Source organism: Mirounga leonina, unplaced genomic scaffold (genome assembly GCF_011800145.1).
Source record: "Mirounga leonina isolate KUSES-001 unplaced genomic scaffold, KU_Mleo_1.0 Mir_201, whole genome shotgun sequence".
Classification (NCBI taxonomy): Eukaryota; Metazoa; Chordata; class Mammalia; order Carnivora; family Phocidae; genus Mirounga; species Mirounga leonina.
The window spans coordinates 32,100,086-32,123,431 of NW_023270504.1; the positions used below are offsets into that span (position 1 = coordinate 32,100,086).

The 23,346-nt window shown below is 43.4% G+C and overlaps 1 protein-coding gene across 1 annotated transcript in view; it reads right to left on the reverse strand.

Annotated features, from left to right (window-relative positions):
• Positions 1 to 23,346, reverse strand: part of MICAL3 (microtubule associated monooxygenase, calponin and LIM domain containing 3) — a 278,800-nt gene that overhangs the window by 64,891 nt on the left and 190,563 nt on the right. Inside the window, exons 24-26 of the mRNA XM_035028591.1 lie at positions 22,661 to 22,847; positions 12,152 to 12,240; positions 11,284 to 11,371 (exon numbers count right to left, since the gene is read on the reverse strand). Of these exons, the coding sequence (XP_034884482.1) occupies positions 11,284 to 11,371; positions 12,152 to 12,240; positions 22,661 to 22,847 (364 nt within the window). The remainder of the gene's footprint in view (positions 1 to 11,283; positions 11,372 to 12,151; positions 12,241 to 22,660; positions 22,848 to 23,346) is intronic.

Sequence of the window (23,346 nt, forward strand, 5' to 3'; positions counted from 1 at the left end):
TGCACAGGACAGCCCTCCACAACAAAGAGTTATCCAGCCCAAAATGTCAACAGTGATGAGCTTGAGAAGCACTGGCCTAGAAGTTATATCAAACTATCCCTAATCTCTCACCAATAGGCCAACAAATCCACCAAATATTCTGACTGTAGCTTGACTGGACGGGGCGCATGAAGAACACAGACTGGTGAGCTCATGAGTCTTCATGTCTGCTGCCAAGGTAAGACATCTTGACCAAAGGAAATGTAATATATGAAGGACCAATTGAGAACTGCCATGCTAAACAGACAGCTCTTGGCATGCTGCCCAAAGAGAGGGAATCTCGGGAAGATGTTCAGATGCTGAGTGAGGAGCTAGTTCCAATGGCACACAGTGAGCAGAGGTACCATAAGTCACTGCATGAGACTTCTGGACTTTTCATCTTATGGTACAACTCCACTTACAAGCTGACCCTGCTCACCCTTGGCAATACCACTCAAGGACAACCTACACATACCCCCACACCATCCACCCTTGTTTTGGGTGTGAGTCCTACCATTAGGCCAAGGTAGGAATTAAAGGAGAGCAAAAAATGCATTTTGTTAACTTCTCCTTTCACCCACTTTTTCCCAGCTGGATATAGCAGCCTGCTGAGAGCTGGAATAACCCTGTGACACATTATGGATGGACCTCTCACTAAACCCAGGGGAAAAACTAGACTTGAGGACACACGTGGAAAAACCCATCTTCTTTCTCTTTTTTCCCACCTACCAAAAACATCCTATCTATGAGCTCTAAGAGCTCCCTGTCCTGGCATGTCTTTCCAAAGCTGTGTCTACACATGCTCAGGAGACTTCTTGAAATGATTTCTGTGCCTAAACCAAATTTTATCCAACAGGGCAAAACCAAAACCGCTTACCCGGAATGATATCTACATTTAGCACAAAGACTTCAAAGTCAGTCATTTTACATGTGAGTTGAGTCCAAAGTAGCCCAAACTTGGATAGGTAAGAACTTCCATGTTTCCCTCTGATGTCACAGGTGACTCTGCTCAAACTGTCAGTACAAAAAGGGCATAAAATCATGTCTCTCTTCCCTTATACTCAAACTCTACCCAGGGCCAGGGCAGGCAATTTCCTATGAGGACTGTGAATGACAGTTATAAAAGCAGTAAGAGAACGAACATGTGGGTCAGCTCAACCATCAGGGAGCCTTTTTTAAAAGTACGATAAAATGAGATAGCAGAGACAGAGGATAAGTTGAAAGATTTATACATTGGAAGCAGTTACCCCGGGGGCCCAGAGAACAACAATACACATCCCCCTGAACAGAACCCCATCTCCTCCAGGTTGTTGGCAGGGTATGTTCCATTTAGAGGGACACAGTCCAGTTCTGGGCTTATTCTTAATGATGCAGCTTTAGGCTTGATTTTATTTGTTATGAGCAATGAGAGCTGACATGGGGAAAATGAAGAGGGAGTCCATTTCATATTACTTATAGTCAATTCAGTGATTATTATTCTCTTCCTCAATTTCTTTTGATGACTTCCCCCCCACACACATCAGTGATGAAACCTTTTTCTCTTTAATCTAGTATGTTGTTTTTTTTTTTTTAAGATTGTATTTATTCATCTGAAAGAGAGAGAGAGAGAGAGTGCACGTGCAGGCTGGGGGTAGGGGAGCAGAGGGAGGACAAGCAGACTCCACGCTGAGTACAGAGCCCCACGTGGGGCCCAATCCCATGACCCTGAGATCACAACCCGAGCAGAAATCAAGAGTCGGACACTCAACCGACTGAGCCACCAGGTGCTCCTAATCTAGTATCTTTCCAAAGGCACGTTCATACCCCTGGGATCACTGCCTGGGAAACTGGGGGGCATGTGTTTCTCAGAAATAATCAAATGCATACTCATTGATTTATATAGGGCATTCACCCATGTTTAAAAAAATCTTATTTGTGGAGCTAAACATACTGTTCTTCCCTCTTACCAAGTACTGACAATGGAGGTTACAGAGCTGAGGAAGAGCAGCTGTACGGCACAGTGCGTGAACAATACTCTCATATGTTCTGTATGATTTTTTTTTTAAAGATTTTATTTATTTTGAGAGAGAGAGAGAATGAGAGAGAGTGAGCACACATGAGAGAGGGGAGGGTCAGAGGGAGAAGCAGGCTTCCTGCCGAGTAGGGAGCCTGATGCGGGACTCGATCCCAGGACTCAGGATCATGACCTGAGCCGAAGGCAGATGCTTAACCATCTGAGCCACCCAGGCGCCCCTCTTCTGTATGATTCTATCCTGACTCTGCATTGATTAGCTACGTGGCCTTGATCAAGTTTGCCTGATTTCTGTGTGCCTATTTCCTCATCTGTAAAACGACGCTTCCCTCACAAGCTCCTGTGCAGATTACATGAGGGCTACACATAAAGCTCCTAGACAATGCCTAGGACATAGGAAGCGCTATGTTATTACTAGTTATTATCACTACTGTGTGTCTTCCTACATTATTTTCTATGAGTTAGTACAACAAAGATATTATGGTAAATTAACCAGTATTAATCACATGGGGGAAATGACAGGAGTTAGCATACTTCGAGTTTTAATCTCTATTTTTATTTGAGGAAAAGACTTTGGCAGAGAAGGAGGCTCCCTTGATTATAAATATAGACAACCCTTTGGCACAATATTTCCAGCAGCATGGAGGATGGTTGCCAGCTCTCAGCAATACAGCAAAGCCTTTAGGACTTTGGCTGTTAACTCCTGCAGGCCATCAGTTCCCTGTTACCATAGTTACCCCAGACACCCAGTGCCACCTACTTCTCTGAGGTTACAAAGCCCTTCACTGAGATTTGGACAGCCCTGGAGCCACCCTTCCTGCACCCTGTGTCCTAATGTTACTAGGCTTTTCTACCAAAGCTAATTCCCCAAGAAAGGTGAACCAGCTAAAAGACAGGCAAATAGCTGGTTTAGAGTAATTCACATTAGACTAAACTCTAGGAGAGAGTATATACTTTCTTTTTAAGATTTATTTATTTGAGAGAGAGTGAAAGCGCGAGCATGAGCCGGGGTGGGGGGGGGGCAGGGGGAGAGGGAGAGAGCATCTCAAGCAGACTCCACGCTAAGTACAGAGCCCAACACAGGGCTCGATCTCACGACCATGAGATCATGACCTGACCTGAGCTAAAACCAAGAGTCAGACGCTTAACTGACTGAGCCACCCAGTCACCCCGAGAATATTTACTTTTAAAAGAACCTACTAACTCTGGGGTGCCTGGGTGGCTCAGTCGTTAAGCATCTGCCTTTGGCTCAGGTCATGATCCCGGGGTCCTGGGATCAAGCCCTACATCGGGCTCCCTGCTCAGCGGGAAGCCTGCTTCTCCCTCTCCCACTTCCCGTTTGTGTTCCCTCTCTCTTTGTTCCCTCTCTCGCTGTCTCTCTGTCACATAAATAAATAAAATCTTTAAAAAAAATTAAATAAAATAAAAGAACCTACTAACTCAAATATGTCTCTTATTGGTGGGAGGGATTTTATAGCTGGTCTCTCTCTAGCCTGATCCTTCTAGATCCTAACTTAGTTCTAGAAAACAGGGAAACAAGAATAAATAAGCTGTTTTAATCCTATTATAATCAGTATTAGCTATTCTTTGGTTAAGGGGTTGAGCTCAGTCTAAGAAACCCACTGTGGTTTAGCTTTTGGAGACAAACTCTTCTCCCTAAGGCTCCAAATAGAGTCTATCTAATCACACTGTTTAGTGTCAGGTTTGATCTCTGAGCAGCTACTAAATGTCAAGAGGATTACCCTCCCTGGAATGTATTTTCATAGTATTCCTGGCTTTATTAACTTTGAAAGAACATGAGAATGGAAGGAAAACATATTTATTTAGGTCTTGCCAGTGAAACAGCTCTGGTTTTGTCCTGTTTGTTGAGGACACCAAAACTCACTGAGGTCCTGAGCTCTTCTGGTGCCTCTAGGTCCTTGCCTGGTAGTGGTGGTCTTTAGTAACTGAGCTTGGGGTCCTTACCTTTTTAACTGGGTTCACCTTTTCCAGGGAGGTGGCTCTGGTAGAGGCCCAGGAACACTAGGACACAGGGTACAGGGAAGGCAGCTTTTGAACCTTAAGAGAAGCAGGTGGCCCTGGGTGTAAAGTTCTTCTGGTAACAGGGTGACTTACTATGAAATAATTATGGAAGACCTAAAATCCCAGGCAAGGACCTAAATGAAATAAGGCTACACTACGAAATAACAGTGATAAAATGGAAATAATCCTGATATTTTACAAAAGTACAGAATTCAATTACTTAATAGGCATACTTGGAACAGTTCCGTATGATTAATACACAATCGCAACAAGCTGGGTAAATAAGCAAGAACAGAGGTGAAGGAAACATAAGAAGCCAATAGAAAGGGACTCAATTGTAAGAATTTTTCTAGTAATTCTCCTAGCATGGCCCCAAGAGACTCTGTTCTGTAGCCAGGCAGAGCGGGGGCCCTGGAATCCCTTTCTGTTGAAGTGTATTCCCCAAACTCCCCCTTTCGTGCCAATGAGGGGCCTCTGTGAGGGCTGGGAGCTTTTTTCACATTTTGGGAGCCCTCTAAGTATACTTGTGCATACAGGTTGGGAGGAAAAGAACAACATCAAAGGCAAGGTCGAGTTTAGTTAGCTTGAGTTAGGGTTTGGGTGTTGGCAGTGACTCAACCTTTTGCCCATTGTCCTTCTTGAGGGCCTATAAAACTGCCTCAGAAATATTCAAAATGTTCCTAAACTATGCAAAGCTATGTGGGAGTTGACCCAGAGGAAGTAAAAAAAGGAAATGGTGCTCATGTGGCTGGTGAAACCTGGAAGTAATTGAAGGAGAGTCACATATGCTGGAGCCCCGCCTGTCTTCTCCGGTGTATAGAAGGTGTTTCTGCGCAAAAGCCTACCCCCTCCAGAATGTACATGTTGAAGAGACAATGAGCAATTGTGAAGAAAGAGGCATCCACGGCCAACACACACAGCTGAGAATTGTGGGCAGTGACGAGAGAGAGAGAGAGAGAGAGAGAGAGAGAGAGAGAAGCAGAAGAGCAACACAGCAACCCCATGGCTTAACCTAGACAGGGAGCGCCAATTTGACGTCCCTCCCCCTCATTTCGTTATGACTAATCTACTTGTTGGCACTTGCTGGGTGCTTGGCTGGATCTGAGTTCCAAGGTAAGGACTGGTTTGGAGTCTTGATAAGGTTTTGAAGGTTTGTGAAAGGGACTGGTATTCGGGGAGGATTCTTCCTGAAATCTCTGCCTAGCTGTTACATTTAAGACAGCCCTACATGGGCATTTTTCTTCTATTTGTTCCTCAAGGGGGACACCTGTAGGACCTGGGTCCTACATGGCATTATCTTGACCTTTTTTTTCAGTATGAAAATAGAGAGTGGCCCATTTTCATTGCCTGTATTGCTTCCACATCTAACCACAGGATTCTCCTAGAGAGTATCTCAATTAGGGACATCTCCAGGGAATTTATGAGAAAAAAAGAGAGAGAGAATGGATTTCAAGAAGTTTTGGAAAGAAACTGAGACCCAAAGGGCATTGTCCAGGGTCTTCACAATGGGTGGCACAGAATCACGTCTGTTGTCAGCGCCTTCCTGTTAGATGCTTCAGTATACTGTTCTAAACAATCTTGGCTCTCCTCCCCTTTATTACAGGGGCATGGGAAAGACAGCAGAAGCAAAAGTCTACAATCTGAAAATTATATACATATATCTATCCTTATCAATTCTTAGTCAATTGATTCACTGTTGCTTACTGCATCCCCCACATCCGTTCTTTTTCTCCCAGCCTTTTGCAGGCACCAGGAAACTGACGGACTTATTTCAGAGAAAGGGGAGCAACAGATACAGACTTGGGGGAGGGAGTGGGAATGAGGACTCAAACTCTCTGTTGCGATAAATTCTGAACCAGCAATGCTCTGAGGATTAAAATGGTACCAACAGTGTTCTGACAGAGCAGTAAGCTATGCAAGGATGCAGACCCTCCCTGACAGGGGGGTCTGATAATCTAGAATGCCAAGAGAACCCAGCACTCTGCTTCTCTATTCTGTGGGTAAGCTGAGAACTCTGAGTCCTAAGTGGGCTGCTTCTGAGTAGAGAAGGCCAGGCAGGCCTTTTTAACAACAGACACTCAATTTCCTAGAGCTAGTGGGAGCAGAGCTGGTGCTGAGTGCTCCCCCACCAGGTGCCCCCTTTTGGCCCAATTTGACACCAAAGCTGGGCTGTGCCACTGTGGTCAGCGTGCCGACATGGTAGAAGAGGCCACCACTAAGGTCACAGCAGTGTGTGTGAGAAGGCAATAGGCTCATCTCTCCTGGCTTGAGGGTGAGTAGCCAAGGAGAACTGGACAGCCTAGCTCAGCGTCCAGGTCATAGCAAAGATAGCATGAGAGAGACATCAGCTGGGAAAAGAACAAGAATCTTCAATGTCACCAGGAGCAAGGTCACTGTGCCCAGGCAAAAGCCTCAAAACAGAGAAACATAACTGTTCCCAGGTCCCCAGAGCAGCCTGCCAGAGTCAGGAACAGGAAAGGCAAGCATCTGGCTCCGTTTCCCCATGGCAGACATGGGTTCTGGGGAATTTCTATCCCTTCATCTGCTCTAGCCCGCAAGTCCCTCATACTGGCTGACTGGATGTGGGGCACAGGGGGCACCTTTTCACTCTTTTCTACCTGTAGCTGCTGCAGAACAAAATGTCTTCCACCACGCCAACCCCCGTGAACAGAGGCCTTTCTGTTAACGACAATCTGTATCTTAGGTATAAACACCCCATTTACCCATTTTAATATATCCACACTCTCTCCTGACCCCACCTCAGAAGTGACAGTCCTCAGGCACAATGGCTTTCAGGCCCACTCTTGAGACCTGCCTATGCTAACCCCTTTCCCACCCTCCAAACAGGAAAAAGGGAAGGAAAAGAAAAACTCAGAAACCTGAAGATTGTTTGGAATTTATTCTCTTAAATAAGAACGGTAACATTTGTTAAAAAAAATTAAAAGCATAACACCTTAGTTTCACAGTAACGGCAAAAACAAAGTTACACAATTAAATTAAAAAACTCACAAAGAAACACACCAAAAACTCACAGCACAGATTAAAAACAAGGGCAAAAGTAAAGGCTTTAGGGAAGGCCAGAAGCGGACAGGTGATGCGTTCCTTGGCACAGCGCGTCCTCCCTTGCTATGGTGTCTTTGTACCATGGCCGTGGGAACCTGGCTGGCTGCCACGCCCCCCAACCTCTACCCTGACCTCCACCCCAAGCTGAATGGCCCAGGAAAAAGGGAACCCCTTAATCCGCTGGTCAGGCCTTCAAGGCCATGCTGAGGCCCATTTAAGGGGGACAAAGAACGGTCCACTGCCCTACAGAGACACACCAAACACCAAGAGACAGAAGGAAGCTGTAGTACCTAACCCAGTGATACACACACCTGGAAGCAAAACAGAGGGAAGGGGGGTGGGGGTGGGGGGTCTGCTTCTCTGTGGTAGTCCGTGAGCAACAGAACCCCTGCTTTCCTAGTCTGCTCATGAATCAATGTACTTTCTGAGGTTGGGGCCGTGTACTGCTCATTTTCTGAGATACCCAGCCCCCGCCCCCAAAGTCTCCACGTCCACACCTGTGCTGGCTTGCTCTGTTCCCTCCAAACCCTGACCAGAACTCTAAGCCAGCCCAGTGACATGGTTCCCCACTGGAAAAGCTCCCTTGGTTTCCAGAACCAAGGAACAAGAAGCTTCAGAAACAGCTTCATTATTATGGTTATAATTATTTAGGACACGATAGATAAATATCTACTTGTATATATGAAATTACACACCTATATAAATATACATGTGTATATGTATAAATATTTACACATCACCATCAAATCCTTTTTTTTTAAACTACGACTCTTGGGGGAGGGCTGGGGAGTTAAGCTGGACTGCACAATTCTCTTTGCTCTACTAAGAGGTTTTCCAGAAATGCCTATAAGGGAAGAGGGCTTGGGAAGCAGTGAGATTTCCTAACTTTGTCCTGACAGGCAGGAACCCCAGGATTGCACGGAATTCCTTGTATCGCATGGCTATTCTGGCCCATTTAGCACCCAAACTATAGAACCTAATGGTGATCATGCAAGGGTTGTCTAGGGATAGGGAGCAGGCATTTGCCTCTTGTTAACTGCTATGTGGCTTTTAAAGTTAAGACTGTCTTTTCCATCCCATCTCTGTTGCCAGTATTACAAGAAAAGCTTTTTCTTCTCTTCCCTTATGATTCCCCATAACCTTTATGTTTCATTTTTTATTATCCTCTATATGAAATGTAAAGGGGATTCTTCTAAACAAAGAAAGGATCCAAAAAACCTGCAATTGAGGGTCTTATGTCCAAGGACAAAATATCTCATTTGGGGTTTTTCTTTCTCTACCTGTTGTCCCAACTTTTCTTAAAGTCAGGGCAGGTACTAGGAGGCCAGGGTAGAAAATCTGTGCCAGGTCCACTAATCTACAGCAGTAAGTATACGAAGCTTGGAAACAGCATTTACAGATTTTGGGAACAGAAAAGAGGGTTTCTATATTAAAAGCACATGATAAACAACAGTACTGTAAACAGTGTCTGCCTCCAAACACTAAATTAGCAGCAGTTACAGATTAGGTCACCAGAGAGAGACAACACTGCAAAGCAGGCCTGGAGTAGGTTCTTTCAACTTGTGAGTTGTTTGGTTTTTTTGGCAACAGCAGTAATTTTGGCATAAGGGGGAAAGCACATAAGGGAAAAGAGGGCACTGCCACAAACACAGAGGTGGCCCAGAGCAAACACACAGCAGGGTTAAGTGCCAGCTACAGCCATAGTTTTTCCAGCTCTGCCTTCTGGGGGATATGGGTCTAGGAGGATGGCTTATTTATACACAGTGAAACCAAGTTCATTCATTTACAGCTTTTTCTTGTCTAGAGTGCAGGAGAGGAGATGTACCATGGATCTGGGTTAATGACTGTTATCGAGGACACGTTTCTGGGACCCTGAAATACCTGAGTTTTCTGAAGCTTTTCAAAAGGAAATTCCAGTTAACTAATCAAAGCTTTAGTTTAAGATTTAAAGAAAGACATCTCTATCAAAAGAAAAAAAGAAATCTACTTCATGCCAACTATAAAATACCACCCATGATTCTGTTCCTTTTCTGTAGAGGCTAGGAAGAATTAGACACCTCGTAGGGGAAGTGCTGGGGCTTTGGCGCATGTTCAGACTCAGGGCTGTCATTTCCAAAAGCCCAAGTCCCCAGAAGCAGATACTAATTGAACCCATTAGCCCTAAGCTGCATTAAAGTGGGGGGACAGTGCCTGCCTCATTAATGTTAGGGATTCAACAGGGATCCCACTGGGATGCACATCTTGAATCCCTTGTGCTAGAATAGGCAAGTCACCTTCAGAATCATGAACCATAGGCGCTGAGACGTCCTCAGGGATTTGATTCTTTCTTGGTTGAGTCTTTAACTACATTATCAAACGCTTATCTTCTATCCTTGCTTTGTAGAATATTCCTCTCCTTCTCTACGGATACTTTAAATCCATTATGCCTTCAAACTAGACAGTAAGAACGGCAAACTGAGCCACAGGGGAAAGTGAACAAAACTTGGCTTGCTCAGAAACGACCTGAACTTCATTGTGTTTAAATTTTTAAAAAGAATGTTCTGTACTTGATACTGAAAAAGAAAGTTTCATTTCTCTGAGTTGTTTTACTGAGTGGCCAAGTTCCTTGGGAAATCCATCTCTGCTGGAACAAGACCCAGACTGATGAGGGTGTGCTCTCACCTGGTCAAATGAACATTCTAGACCCCAGAGCCTAAGTCTCTGTCTAGATCCCTTTGGTGATTTTTCGCTACCAGCACATTCCCCTTGTGCTCTGAGAGTGTCAACTGCAAAAGGCTGCCAGCATTTCATGGGAAAGACAGATTATAAAGGGTTTCGAAGCTATAGGTTTCAAAGTCATTCGTGGCATAAACATTGCTATAAAATGTTGGTTCAATTCACAGGGCACTTAAAAAGCTTCCCTGGATTTTAATGTGGGCACACATAGGAGCAGAAGCTGAATTCACCTAGCTCAGCTGGGGTTTGCTGGGCCTTAGCCTCCAAATCGCTGCCCTCTTGGGGCACATTCTCCCTTTCTCTAATTCTTAAGCACAGGGAAAGAAGCAACTCTGAAAACCTCTCATTTGAAAGTAGAGTGGATAATTCTTCTCTTTTCCCATTATGGAAATTTCACTACCAACTCCTCCACAGTTTCTAGCATTAGCTGATAACCTCTAGTTTTTATATGGTAATTTTCATGAGTTTCTAAATGGTTGCTTGAGATCTATCTGCTGTGAAAGACAGAAAAAGTGTGAGAAGCAGAAACATGGCCTGTTGACTTCCTCTCTCACCTACACAATGACCCTGGGTTGTAATATAGTCTGTAGCTGCCCTGGGGGTATTGGGACCACCCAGCAGTTTGTGGAACTGGGGACATATCTTACAGGCTGGCTTGACACGGAGCAGAGAGAGGCAATTTTAAGGAAAAAAAACTACAATTCTTCACAACAAATCTAATGTCCATGAGCCCATGAGTTAAACACCAGAATAAATGTGTTTTCAGAGGTAGGGATAGTGTCATTCACTTCCTGATACAAGGAAATGATTAGTGGAAATGAAACAAATTAGGGTTTGGTCCTCATTAGAAGTTCAAATGCCCCAAAGTGATTAGGACAGGGCATGACCTATAGTGGTTACACGTCAAACGGAAGTGCAGTGTTAGCTTATGTAGATACCTAAATAGGGAGTGGGATGCAAGAATTTCAAGTGTAGGTGAACACAAATCCAGATCATGGGGCCTTATTACAATTCCATGTTGTCCAAGGAGTCCAAAACAAGGAGGCCCTGGGACTCTGGCAAGCAGCCTGTTCTGAATTCCTGTCTACATGGATGGGGCCTGGACCGACCACCCCAGTATGTCTTATGGGTGCGGGCAGGCTCCCGGGCCCCAGCAACAATACTTTGAGATTGGGAATGGACATTACTGAAGCTCACCAGATGGCGCCCCTACTGGCTCACGGTCTGCCAGCGCAACTCCCCTCGGATTTGTACCAGCACCTCCGACAGGCCATAGAGAAAGGGGACTCCGAACGCAAGCAGCTGGCACATGAAAAAGGAGTCCAAAGGGTTTTGGGCCACTTGATGCCCAATCGAAGAAATGTTGCTTTGGAGGTGCTGGCTCATCCCCTTGGCCTTGTCACAGAGGCCGAGAGAGTGACGCACCACCCAGCCAAACAAGGAAGTGAGGCTACCTGGGGTTCTCTCAGCAGGGCTGGCCATGGCACTGGCCCGTCCATTTGCGTCCACAGTCGGGCCATCCTGCAGGGCTTCTCTGGCCTCCTAGGAAAGTCCACAAGAAGAAGAAGAGTGACTGACTGAAGCACTAAAATCTCAGAAGGCAATGGCCCCTGCCTGGCTAGTTCGCTGCTCTCGCCAGTCAATCCAGACTGTATTTTTCACACAGTCAGTCTTTCTTTAAAAATCCAGGACAGACTTCATGGGGAAATTGCCAGGAGTCAAAATCTAGGTCCACCTTGGAATAAGTTTCCTTTCCCTGCAAGTCCCTCTGCAGTCAACAAAAGCCTCTCCAGGACGGGTTAGTAAGCTTGCAAGCTGACAAGGTAACATCCTGTAGTGAAGGGAATACCCGGTTCACCTTCACAAAGACAAGTGGAGGAGCTACTCTCATTAAAAAAAAAAAGTAAGAAGGAAAAAAGGTACTTAGATAAGTAATTCACAGAATAAAGAAAGTTAAAGGAATTGACAAGCAGAGCAGATTATTTATAGCCATGTTCCTTTGCAGGGTGTCCTTTTCTCAGAAAGATGCTTATTTACAATGACTAAAGTCTTCTTTTATATAAACAGAAGGGTCTAACATAATCTCTCAAATCTGACTCAGGTGGTGGATAGAACATTACCTTAGTGAAATGCAATATCAAGATTATACTCGAAAAGTTGGTTTCCTCCCCAAATGGACTGTGACTGTCTCTCAGGCCCTTCCCATTCACAAGAAAGGCAATTTAGTGGCCATTTAGCAGGCCTGGCCAACCGCACCTCACCTGTCACCACACTAAAATGCACCTGCTGCTTCTCCCCCACTTACAGATGGATCATCATTACCTTTCCAGAGAGAGGAGCCACTGCTGGTCTCTTCCTCTGTGCAGAGCCGGAGAGTCGATAACAGTAGTGTGGTTTGCAGTAGAATTTACCTGTAGGCAGCAAGAGGCCGGGGAAAAGGAAGTGAGCGAGACTCTTAATTCTGAACCTGACTCCTTGGTCTTAGCACACTCCTGTCTATCTCCTCTAGCCACAGGGCGCTGTCACCAATGCCCAGGGTTCTTGTCCCGGGTGGCCAAACCCTCCCTATAAACTTTGATTTCAGTCCTCTTCTCCCCTTTGCCCGAAGGGGGAGGGGGTTTCTTTGGGATATGTGAAGGCCATTGAGCTATCACCCAATCAGCGCCCAGAGCAAAGATGTGAAGCTTGCATGGCAGGGCCAGTGAACAAAGTGGCAGTGTGTGCAGAACAAAGATGTGGTCACATGGAAAGCTGCTACCATTTCTGGGGAAACCAAGAATGAACACAAGCGCAGGGTGGAGGCATGAAGGCTGCAGCGGGTAGGGGAGCATTGAGCACTGGCTCTGACTGGACCCCCTCTGCTGCTCCCTTCTCCCGCAACCATTCACAAACCAGCCTTATGACCCCTTGGTGGGTCAGGATCAGCATTAAAAAACAATACAAAACCAAACCAAACAGTCCTGCAATGGACTGTGAATAGAATGAAGCAGAATAAAATGCATTAAAGCGCACAGTGGCATAATCAAAGTATTGGTCCTTACAGCTTTTAGTTGTGTCTACATGTGTTTATTGAATCCTAATGTAACATGTATTTTCTTTTGCAGGTGTGGTCCCAAGTTTGAAAAACAATGATCTTGGCTTTTCCCATGACACCAATAGTGGGAGTCAGTCACAAAAGGTCATTTTTTCTTGGCTCTTTCCTTACTCCCACTTTAAAGAGCCAAGGCTTTTGAAAATTAAAGGATAGACCCTATTATAGAAACTGTTGAAACGGAGTAATCCCATTTATCCTTTTCATTTGCAGAAGGTACTCCACTCCTTTGACAAATGAACTTTCCTGTTCTCAAAGTTTAAATAAGAGAACCCAACCAGAAAACCAATAAAAAAGGTCAATGAAAACTAAAGTCTGGCTTTTTGAAAAGATAAACAAAATTGACAAGCCTTTACTATACTAATTCAGAAGACCCAAATAAGCAAAATCAGAAATGAAAGAAGAGACGTTACAACTGGTACCACAGAAATACAAAGGATCACGAGAAGCTACTACGTATAATTATACACCAACAAGCTGGATAACCTAGAAGAATGAACAGAGTCCTAAAAACATTTAACATACCAAGACTGAATCATGAAGACAGAGAAAATCTGAATAGACCAATACTGAGTGAGGAGAGTGAATCAGTAATCAAAACTATCCCCAAACAGAAAAGTCCAGGACCAGATGGCTTCACTGGTGAATTCCACCAAACATTTAAAGAAGAATTAACAGCAATCCTTCTCAATCTCTTCCAAAATATTAAACAGGAGGGAATACTCCCAAACTTATTTTACAAGGCCAGCATTACCCTGATACACAGCCAGATAAGGATATGACAAGAAAAGAAAATTACAGACCAATATCCCTGATGAACATAGATGCAAAAATTCTCAACAAAATACTAGAAAACCCAGTTCAACAGCACATTAAAACAATCATTCACCACAACAAAGTGGGATTTATCCCTGGAATAACAAGGATGTTTCAATATACACAAATCAATAAATGTAATACACCACATGAACAGAATGAAAGATAAAATTCATGTGATCTCAACAGATGTAGAAAAAGCATTTGACAAAGTGTAATACCCTTTCATGATAAAAACACTCAACAGACTAGGTTATAGAAGTAACATACCTCAGTACAAGAAAGACCATATACAACAAACCCATAGTCAACATCATTCGCAAAGGTGAAAGTTTGAAAAGTTTTCCTCTCAGATTTGGAACACAAGGATGCCCACTCTCACCACTCCTATTCAACAAAGTACTAGAAGTCCTAGCCAGAGTAATCATGTAAGAGAAAGAAATAAAAGGCATCCAAATAATAAAGGAATAAAACTATCTTTGTTTGATGATATGATTTTACATGTAGAAAATCCTAGATTAGACTCCACTGAAATGCCACCAGAACTAAACAATAACTCAGTAAAATTGCAGGATACAAAAATTAACACATAGAAAGCAGTTGTTTCTATACATTAACAACAAAACATCTGAAAAAGTAAACAATCCCATTCACACTAGCATCAAAAAAATAAAATACTTAGGCATAAATGTAATCAAGGAAGTGAAAGATCAACACACTGAAAACTACAAGACCTCGATAAAAGAAATTGAAGAAGATACAAACAAATGGAAAGATATCCATATTTGTGAATCGGAAGAATTAATATTATTGAAATGTCCATATTACCCAAAACCATCTATAGATTCAATGCAATTTCTATCAAAATTCCAATGGCATTTTCACAGAAATAGAAAAAAATCTTAAAATTTGCATGGAGCCACGAAAGACCCTGAATAGCTAAGGCAATACTGAGAAAGAACAACAAAGCCAGAGGCATCATATTTCCCAATTTCAAACTATATCACAAAGCTATAGTAATCAACATAGTATATGGCACTGGCATAAAAACAGACACATAGACCAATGGAACACCCAGAAATAAATCCCAGTTTGAGAAGAGAGCCAAGCATACTTGATGGGGAAAGGATGGTCTCTTCTATATATGGTGTTGGGAAAACTGGATAACCACATGCGGAAGAATGAAATTGGACCTCTATCTTACACCGCTCACAAAAACGAACTTGAGATGGATTAGATTTAAGTGTAAGGCCTGAAACCACAAAACTACAAGAAAACAGGGGAAAAGCTCCTTGACACTGATCCTCTCAGCAGTGATTTCCTAGATATGACAGCAAAAGCACAAACAACAAAAGTAAAATCTATAGAAGTGGGACTACATCAAAGTAAAAAGCTTCTGCACAGTAAATCAATAAAACGAAAAGGCAATATTTCTCCCTACAGAATGGGAGAAAATGCAAATCATGTGTCCGACAAAGGGTTAATTTCCAAATATGTAAAGAACTCATACAACAGCAAAAAAACTAACAACCTGATTTAAAAATGGGCAGAACTGAAGACACAGTTTTCCAAAAAAGACATGCAAATGTCCAATAGGTAGATGAAAAGGTGCTCAACATTACTAGTCATTAGGGAAATGCAAATCAAAACCACAGGCTATCCCTTCACACCAGTTATAATGGCTATCATCAAAAAGAGAAGAGTTAAGTGTTGGTGAAGGTGTGGAGAAAGGGAACCCTAATGAACTTCTGGTGGGAATGTAAGCTGGTACAGCCCCTATGGACAACAGTATGGAGGTTCCTCAATAAATGAAAAATAGGACTACCATATGATCCAGCAATTCCACTTCTGGGTAGATACTCAAAGAAACTGAAAATCAGGATCTTGTAGTTATCTGCAATGTTCATTATAGCATTACAACAGCCAAAATATGGAAATAACCTTAAGTGTCTGTCAATGAATGAATGGATAAAAAAGATGTGGTTTATATACACAAGAGATTATTATTCAGCTATGAGAAAGAAGGAAATCCTGTCATTTGTAATAACTTGGATGGACCTTGAAGGCACTATGCTAAGTGAAGTTAAGTCAGAGAAAGACAAACACTGTATGATCTCACTTATATGTGGAATTTAAAAAAGACAAACTCAGAGAAACAGAGAGCAGAATGGTGGTTGCCAGAGGTTAAGAGGTGGGGAACATGGTAAGATACTGGTCAATGGGTACAAACTTCCAGTTATAAGATTAAATAAGCTTGGGGATCTAATGTACAGCATGGTGGTTATAGTTATATACGGTATATATACTGTATTATATACTTGAATATTGCAAAGAAAATGGACCTTAAAAGTTCTCATCACAGGGGCACCTGAGTAGCTGGTCACTGGTCACCTAAGTCAGTTGGGCATCTGACTCTTGATTTCGGCTTGGGTCGTGATCTCAGGGTCATGAGATCGAGCCTGCGCTGGGCTCTGTGCTCAGCGGAACGGGGCGGTGGGGGGCACAGGTCTGCTTGAGATTCTCTCCCCCCACCCCCACTCGCGGGCACACGTGTGCGCGCGCACACTCTCGCGCTCTCTCTCTCTCGCAAATAAATAAATAAATCTTTAAAAAAAGAAAAAATCCTCACCACACACAAAAAATTAATAACTATGTGATAGGATGCAGATGGTACCTAATACTATGATGGTAATCATTTTACAGTTTATAAAAGTATAAATAAACACACTGTACACCTTAAACTTACATACAGTTATGTGTCAATTATATCTCAATAAAGCTAGGGAAAAAAAGGGGAGGACGTAAAAGTCAAAAGAAATAAAGGTGAGATGGCCTTCTTTCTTTTTCAGAGCTGGTGCTCTGATTATTACATCCTTCCTCTTTTCCTTCAAAGTAACTGACTTCTGTCTTCTTTTACCTGTACCCTGCCTCCCAACACTGACTAAATCTTTTAGAAAAATGTAGTTTATGGATTTCATAATTTCAAATAATATTCATACACATAGCATGTTTTCTGAAATAGAATTTCCCACTAGCTATTGGCACTTAACCAGAACTCAGAGACGCTACATCTATTGTCAGGAACACTGATAGCCAAAGGACTATCAATCTCACTGCTGATTTCTCTATGAGGGGAGTTGAATCATGGGTTATTTTTTTCAGCTTAGACACAATCTCTTTTTACAATCTGTAATAAACCATTTCACTTTTGTGAATGTTTTTTTAAAGATTTTATTTATTTATTAGAGAGAGAAAGAGAGCACAAGCAAGGAGAGTGGCAGAGGAAAAGCAGGCTCTCCACTGAGTAGGCAGCCTGACACTGGGCGTGATCCCAGGACTCTGGGATCATGACCTAAGCCTAACGCAGATGTTTAACTGATTGAGCCACCCAGGCGCCCCTCACTTTTGTGAATTTTGGCTAAGATAAAATGTAATTAGGGCAAGACAAAATTTATTAGTGCTTGGATCATATGCTTCTTTTTTGTCTGTTTTGTATCTTATTCCTTATTTTTTTTAAAACTTATTTATTTGAGAGACAGAGAGTGAGAGAGAACATGACCAGGGTGAGGGGCAGAGGGAGAAGCAGACTCCCCGCCGAGCAGGGAGCCCGATGCGGGACTCGATCCCGGGACCCCGGGATCATGACCTGAGCCGAAGGCAGACGCTCAACCAACTGAGCCACCCAGGCGCCTGTATCTTATTCTTTAAAAAATGCTCCTTCCTCCTCCATGTGATTCTGATGGGCTATCAACCATGTGGCCTAACATTATCCACCACAGGAATAAATATATGACCCATATAGGTCAGTCAAGACTATCCCCTTTTCTTCCAGCCCACTCCAGGATACAGCATGTGGCTAAGTCAGGCTAACCAGAGCCATTCTGGGGGATGCTCAGGGATGGTGAGACAGAAAGGAACAGCCCTTCTCTGAGAATGCTATCTACAAGGAAGATATAAACCTAATGCTTCAACTTTAATCTGACTTGGGTTTCTATTATTTATAACCAAGTCTTGTTTGATTATAGTACCAGAAAACTATAGTTATAGTTACTTTCATTCCTTTCTTCTATTTTTTTTCCCCTGCATTAGTTTGCTTTTTTCTACTAAGTAGAATCCTAGTATTTTTTTTTTTTAAAGATTTTATTTATTTATTTGACAGAGAAAGACACAGCGAGAGAGGGAACACAAACGGAGAGAGGGAGAGGGAGAAGCAGACTCCCTGCCGAGCAGGTAGCCCGATGCGGGACTCGATCCAGGGACTCCAGGATCATGACCTGAGCCGAAGGTAGTCACTTAACCAATTGAGCCACCCAGGCGCCCTAGAATCCTAGTATTTTAAAATACAACTCAATAGGCTAAACTCCAGGGAGTCCTCACTGAATTCTGCTAGAGTATCCTAAATTAATGAAAGAGGCTTAGGTTTCAAAACAAGTCCCAAACCTAACCAAAAGGTAATTTTCAAGAAAAGTCCAGAAAATTGTTTTCTCTAAAAATGCAGTGTAATGTGATAGAGGGAACATGAGCACTGAAGTCAGATCTCAGTTTAAATACTGTCTCAAGCACTCAATAGCCATGTGAACTATTTAGCATTTTGAAACACGTTTCTTCATGTAGAATATGAAGATAATACTCATAAGGTGAGATAAGTAAATGAGAAATCACATTATGTGTTGCAGGTACTCAATTAATGTATCTCCTCAAACCCCTTCCCAAGCTCAACATGATGGTACTTTTTACTTCTTAGATTAATAACAAAAAGAGCTAATTTTTATCTAACATTTATCATGTGCCAGATACTATCCTATTATAATATCTACCAACTCATTTAGTCCTCAGAACTTAATAAGGTAGATATTGTTACTCTCCACCTTTTTCCAGGTGAGGCACAGAGGGTTAAGTAACCTGCCCAAAGTGTCCCCTACTCTGTAAATCTCACAGAGGATTTGAACCTAGGAAGCTTGGCTCCAAAGTCTATACCTTTAGTCACTATGATGCCTGTCTCAATCAGTGAATACAGCCACACTAATGTTATAAACTAACCACAAATTATGGTTGGTTCTGTCAAGCCACTGATTTTAGATGGTCTAAATAAATTAAATCTTGATAATTAAATATGGGAGTGAGTAGAAAAAGAAATCAGAGGAAACAAATGGCTAAAGGGCAAGCTTAAGGCATAATGGGCCATGACTCATTCATTCAACAGCTCACTGAATGCCATCATAGGAGTACTAAACACTGAGAATGTTCCAGTCAAGAAGACAGACTAGTCTCTGCTCAGATAGAGCAGATAATGTGTGAATAAGTATCAGGTAATGATGAGTACCACAGATCAGGGGGTCTGCAAATGCCTCTCTGAGGAGGGACTATGCAAGCAAAGCTGTGAATGACAAGAAGCCTACCCTGTGAAGATTAGGGGGAAGTGCATTCCAGGGGAGGAGACAGCTGGTGCAAAGTCATAAGGTAGCAGTGGCTTAATTAGGTTTATGAAATGGAAAGAAACCAATGTGGCAGGAGTACAGTGAGCTAGCTGGCAGCAGAGAGGAAATGTAGGCCGGGTTAGACAAGCGAAGCTCTCAGCCTGAACGGATTCTATTTGTACTGCAGCAGACAGTAAGGGTAGAAAGCAGGAGCTGGAAATATCTGATTTACATCTTTTAAGATCCCTCGGCTGCTTTGTGGAAGCAGACTGTAGGGGGCAATGGTGGAGGCAGGGAGACCAGTAGTCCCAATGGAAGATGCAGAGGGTGGTCAGGGTGGTTGGTACTCGAAGAGACAGAGAGCAGTGGACTGTTTCAGGCTTGTTGCTACTGATGGTGGCCCTTCACAGACCACCTTAGCAGGTAGTGGGTTTTCTCTCCTTGAGATGACAGGGGAAGACGTGACACACTGTCTGATTTAGAGTCCTTGTCTAAAGAGCTGGCAGCAGTTGAAAATAAGCTAGTATTTGGCAAGAGAAAGAGGAGCTTAGTTTTAGGGCAGACTGCATCCTTTTAAAAGAGCTGAAAGGAAGACTAATCAGGGACAAGGGTAAAACATGGTATTTCTCTGAAGCGTAAGATGCTCAATTTGCCAGTGTGGAGCTGACACAGGCCCAGAGTCACTAATCCCAGAATGTCTGACCTGGAAGGGATCCCAGAGGTCATTCTGTGCAAACCAGCACTTACTAGTTTTGTGTGAACTTGAACAAGGAACTTATGACTTCTCTGAATTCGCTTCCTGATTTGTAAAATTGCAATAATAAAACTAGTTACTGTAGAGGGTTGTTGTGAGGACAGAAGGACATGGTATGTATTAGAGGGCCCACCACAGTGCCTGGGTTACTTCTTTTCTCCTACAAACAGCCTATGACTTCCCTTTTTCTTATCTGAGGCCCTTCAGTTAGATTTCTGAGTCACACAGTAATGTGGATAAAGAACAGACTAAAGCTTTAGGATCCCTAAAATTCCATTCTTTTCTCTAGTTCATCTGTCTTTTGTGGAGGGGCTGGGTTGATGAAAAATTCATTTGGGTTAGAATTTGGGGAGCTTGTTTAGATCTGTTGTCCTCCCCGCCCCAGTCAACAACAATGCACCCAGCCAGGCTGGCCTGCCTCATCTGCTCCCAATGTCATGGTCATTCCCATCTGAGCTCCTGTCATTCTCTTGCCTGGTATGCCCTCTCTTCCTCCACTGAGACATTTTTTTTTTTTTAAAGATTTTATTTATTTATTTGACAGAGAGAGACACAGCGAGAGAGGGAACACAAGCAGGGGGAGTGGGAGAGGGAGAAGCAGGCTCCCCGCCCAGCAGGGAGCCCGATGTGGGACTCGATCCCAGGACCCTGGGATCATGACCTGAGCCGAAGGCAGTCGCTCAACCGACTGAGCCACCCAGGCGCCCTCCACTGAGACATTTTATACTTGTCTCTCAGAGTCTAGCCTAAGGTCAGTTCAGTCATTCCTAAAAACTTGGGAGCTTCATCAGTTTCTTCCTCCTCTGAACTTCTGCAAAGTTATAATCTATATTTTGTCTCTTAGCCCTTAATTATATACTCTTCACCGTCTGTTGTTGCTCCACGTGCCCTTGTCTTATCATGCCCATCAGAATGTAAGCTCCTTGAGGAACATTTTACATTTCATCCATGTCCTCAAGAGAATGTGGCAAAGATGAGTACACAATCTATGGGCAAAAATACTTGGGGATCTACTGGCTGGACCTTGAAGGATCTTCAACTGTCTCCTCAGTCAAAAATTACCTACCAATGTAGTAATGGACATACATATATATCAGAAAACCAAATATATTTCCCCTATACATTTGGTCTAGGTCCATAGTTCCTGACTCAGCTCCAAACACTTGGAATTCCCTAGACAAAGGTGTCTTTTGTTGTAGTAATACAGGTAACTTTTAGACCCCACCCAAGGGGCAGAGGCTGGTTGCCAGAAGGACGAACTGTGGGATTAGAGGGTACCTCCTTTTTAGGGTACTCCCCAACTCTCCAGGGGAGAGGGCTGGAGATTGAATCAAACAATGGCCAATGACTTGGTCAAACATGACAGCAATGAAGCCTCCATAAAAACCCAAAAGGATGGGGTCTGAAGAATTTCCGGGTTGGTGAACATGTCGAGCTACAGGGAGAGCAGTGCGCCCCTGGAGGGTTGCCCCATGGAAGCTCTATGCCCTTTCTCCAGACCTTGCCCTATGTATCTCTTCATGTGGCTGTTGATTTCTAACTTTTATCATATTCTTTAGTAAACTGGTAAACTTAAGTGTTTTCCTGAGTTCTGTGAGACGTTTTAGCAAATGAAAAGAACCTAAGGAAGAGGTTGTTGGAACCCCCAATCTGTAGCTAGTGGGTCAGAAGCACAAGTAACAGCCTGGGGCTTGTGACTGGTGTCTAAAGTGGGGGATGAGGGGCAGTCTTCTAGGCCTGAGCCCTTAACCTGTGGAATCTGATGCTATCTCTGGGCAGAGTAGACAGTGTCAGAATTGAGCTGAATTCTCATATACCCTGTTGGTGAAAGAGACTTGCTTGGTGTTGTGGGGCTGGTGGGGTGAGGGACTCCCCACCCCCTTACATTGGAATTGGGTCTGAGAATCCAAAAAGAGGTCACATAATGCCACCTCTGTGAGGACTCCTATTAATCTAGGTCTTTTCATTACTTTTGAATGAGTAAGACTGCCTCTCATGAAGTTCCTTCAGCACTCCACAGGAATGAATTCAATAATCAATGTCTTTGGTGACCTTTTCAATTAATCTTAAAGAGTTTTCAAATGGCAGACATGTCTGTCTATCAGGCTTTGTCATCTATTTGTATAATTCCCCACCTTCTGCTCCATTAAGGTCTATTATAAAAAACAATACATGCCACAAAAGGCCAGGGCTTGAACACTGCAGTAAATTAGATTTAGATCCTGTGGAACAAACTCTCAATTCATCAGAGAGATGCTGATGCTAGAGAGAGATGGGCATAATTTGGTCATCCTCCAGAAGCAAAGTCTGAGAGAACCCAGGCGACATGAGATCCAATTTTAATTTGCTGTCACTGACCTGTGGCAAGAGATAGGACTTCTACAGACCTGTGATATCCCCTTCTCTAAAGTAAAGACAAAAAAAAGCCTCATCCTCTTTGTGTCCCTTTTATTTTAAGATCCCACCCTGAGGTAAGAAACACATGTCTGTGAAGCCAGGGAAGTGATTTAGGTAAACACATGCCATTCTCATTACCATCACTGCTGAGTAATGCTATGCTACAGCCTGGTGACTTTAGGGAAATATTTATAAGAGTCTCAGAGAAAAAAACAGAAGAGTAAAGGGAGATGGATGGGAAGGGTTAGGCGAAGCAGAAAAAAATGTATATATAAGAACGCAGTAAGAGGCCCTAAGATCAGTTCACATGGAAAACAGTGTCCCTAGGCCCAGTATCTAAGTGCAAACAGGCTTACCGTCCTCCGTGTCATAGGCGTAGGCCGAGAGGCGCAGGGTGGTGGCACAGTACTCGCATTTGAAGCAGCTCCGATGGAAGAACTTGCCCTCAGCACTCAGCCTTTCCATCACATAGACCCGCTTCCGGCAGAAATAGCACGTGTCGCTGCCTCCCAAGTTCTGTGGGAACTCCTTCTTTATCGAGCCCTGTAATGGGGGGCAGTGGGAGGCACGTTAGGGCAACACTTCTCAGGCTCACCTCCAGGGGGTGCACGACCCTCTCCAGATGTGAAACTAACCCTCACTAAGCGATTTTGCTTTGAGACAGACTAAGATGGCTCACTTTGCTACTGGCTCTCCCCCCAAACAGCGGCACGAGTGCAGAGACTGTCACATGTGCCTTCTATGCAGCAAGCAGCAGGAACTGGGTTCTGAATCGATGTTCATCAACAGTCGAGAGGAGACCCCAGGTGGTTTTACAGAATTTCACAACAATCAAACCGAATTATTTTGGCAGAATTCTGTTTTGAAGGTAGCATAAAAATACCTCTTCAGTGTTCACATGGTTCTACATGGATATGGGTCCCCTGGACTCTAGAGAAATCACTTTTAGAGATACTAAGTATGTTTTTCCACACGACATTCTAAACAACCATTCAGTCCTAGAAATTGTTACAAAATTCAGATAACCTAAACAAAAATTACC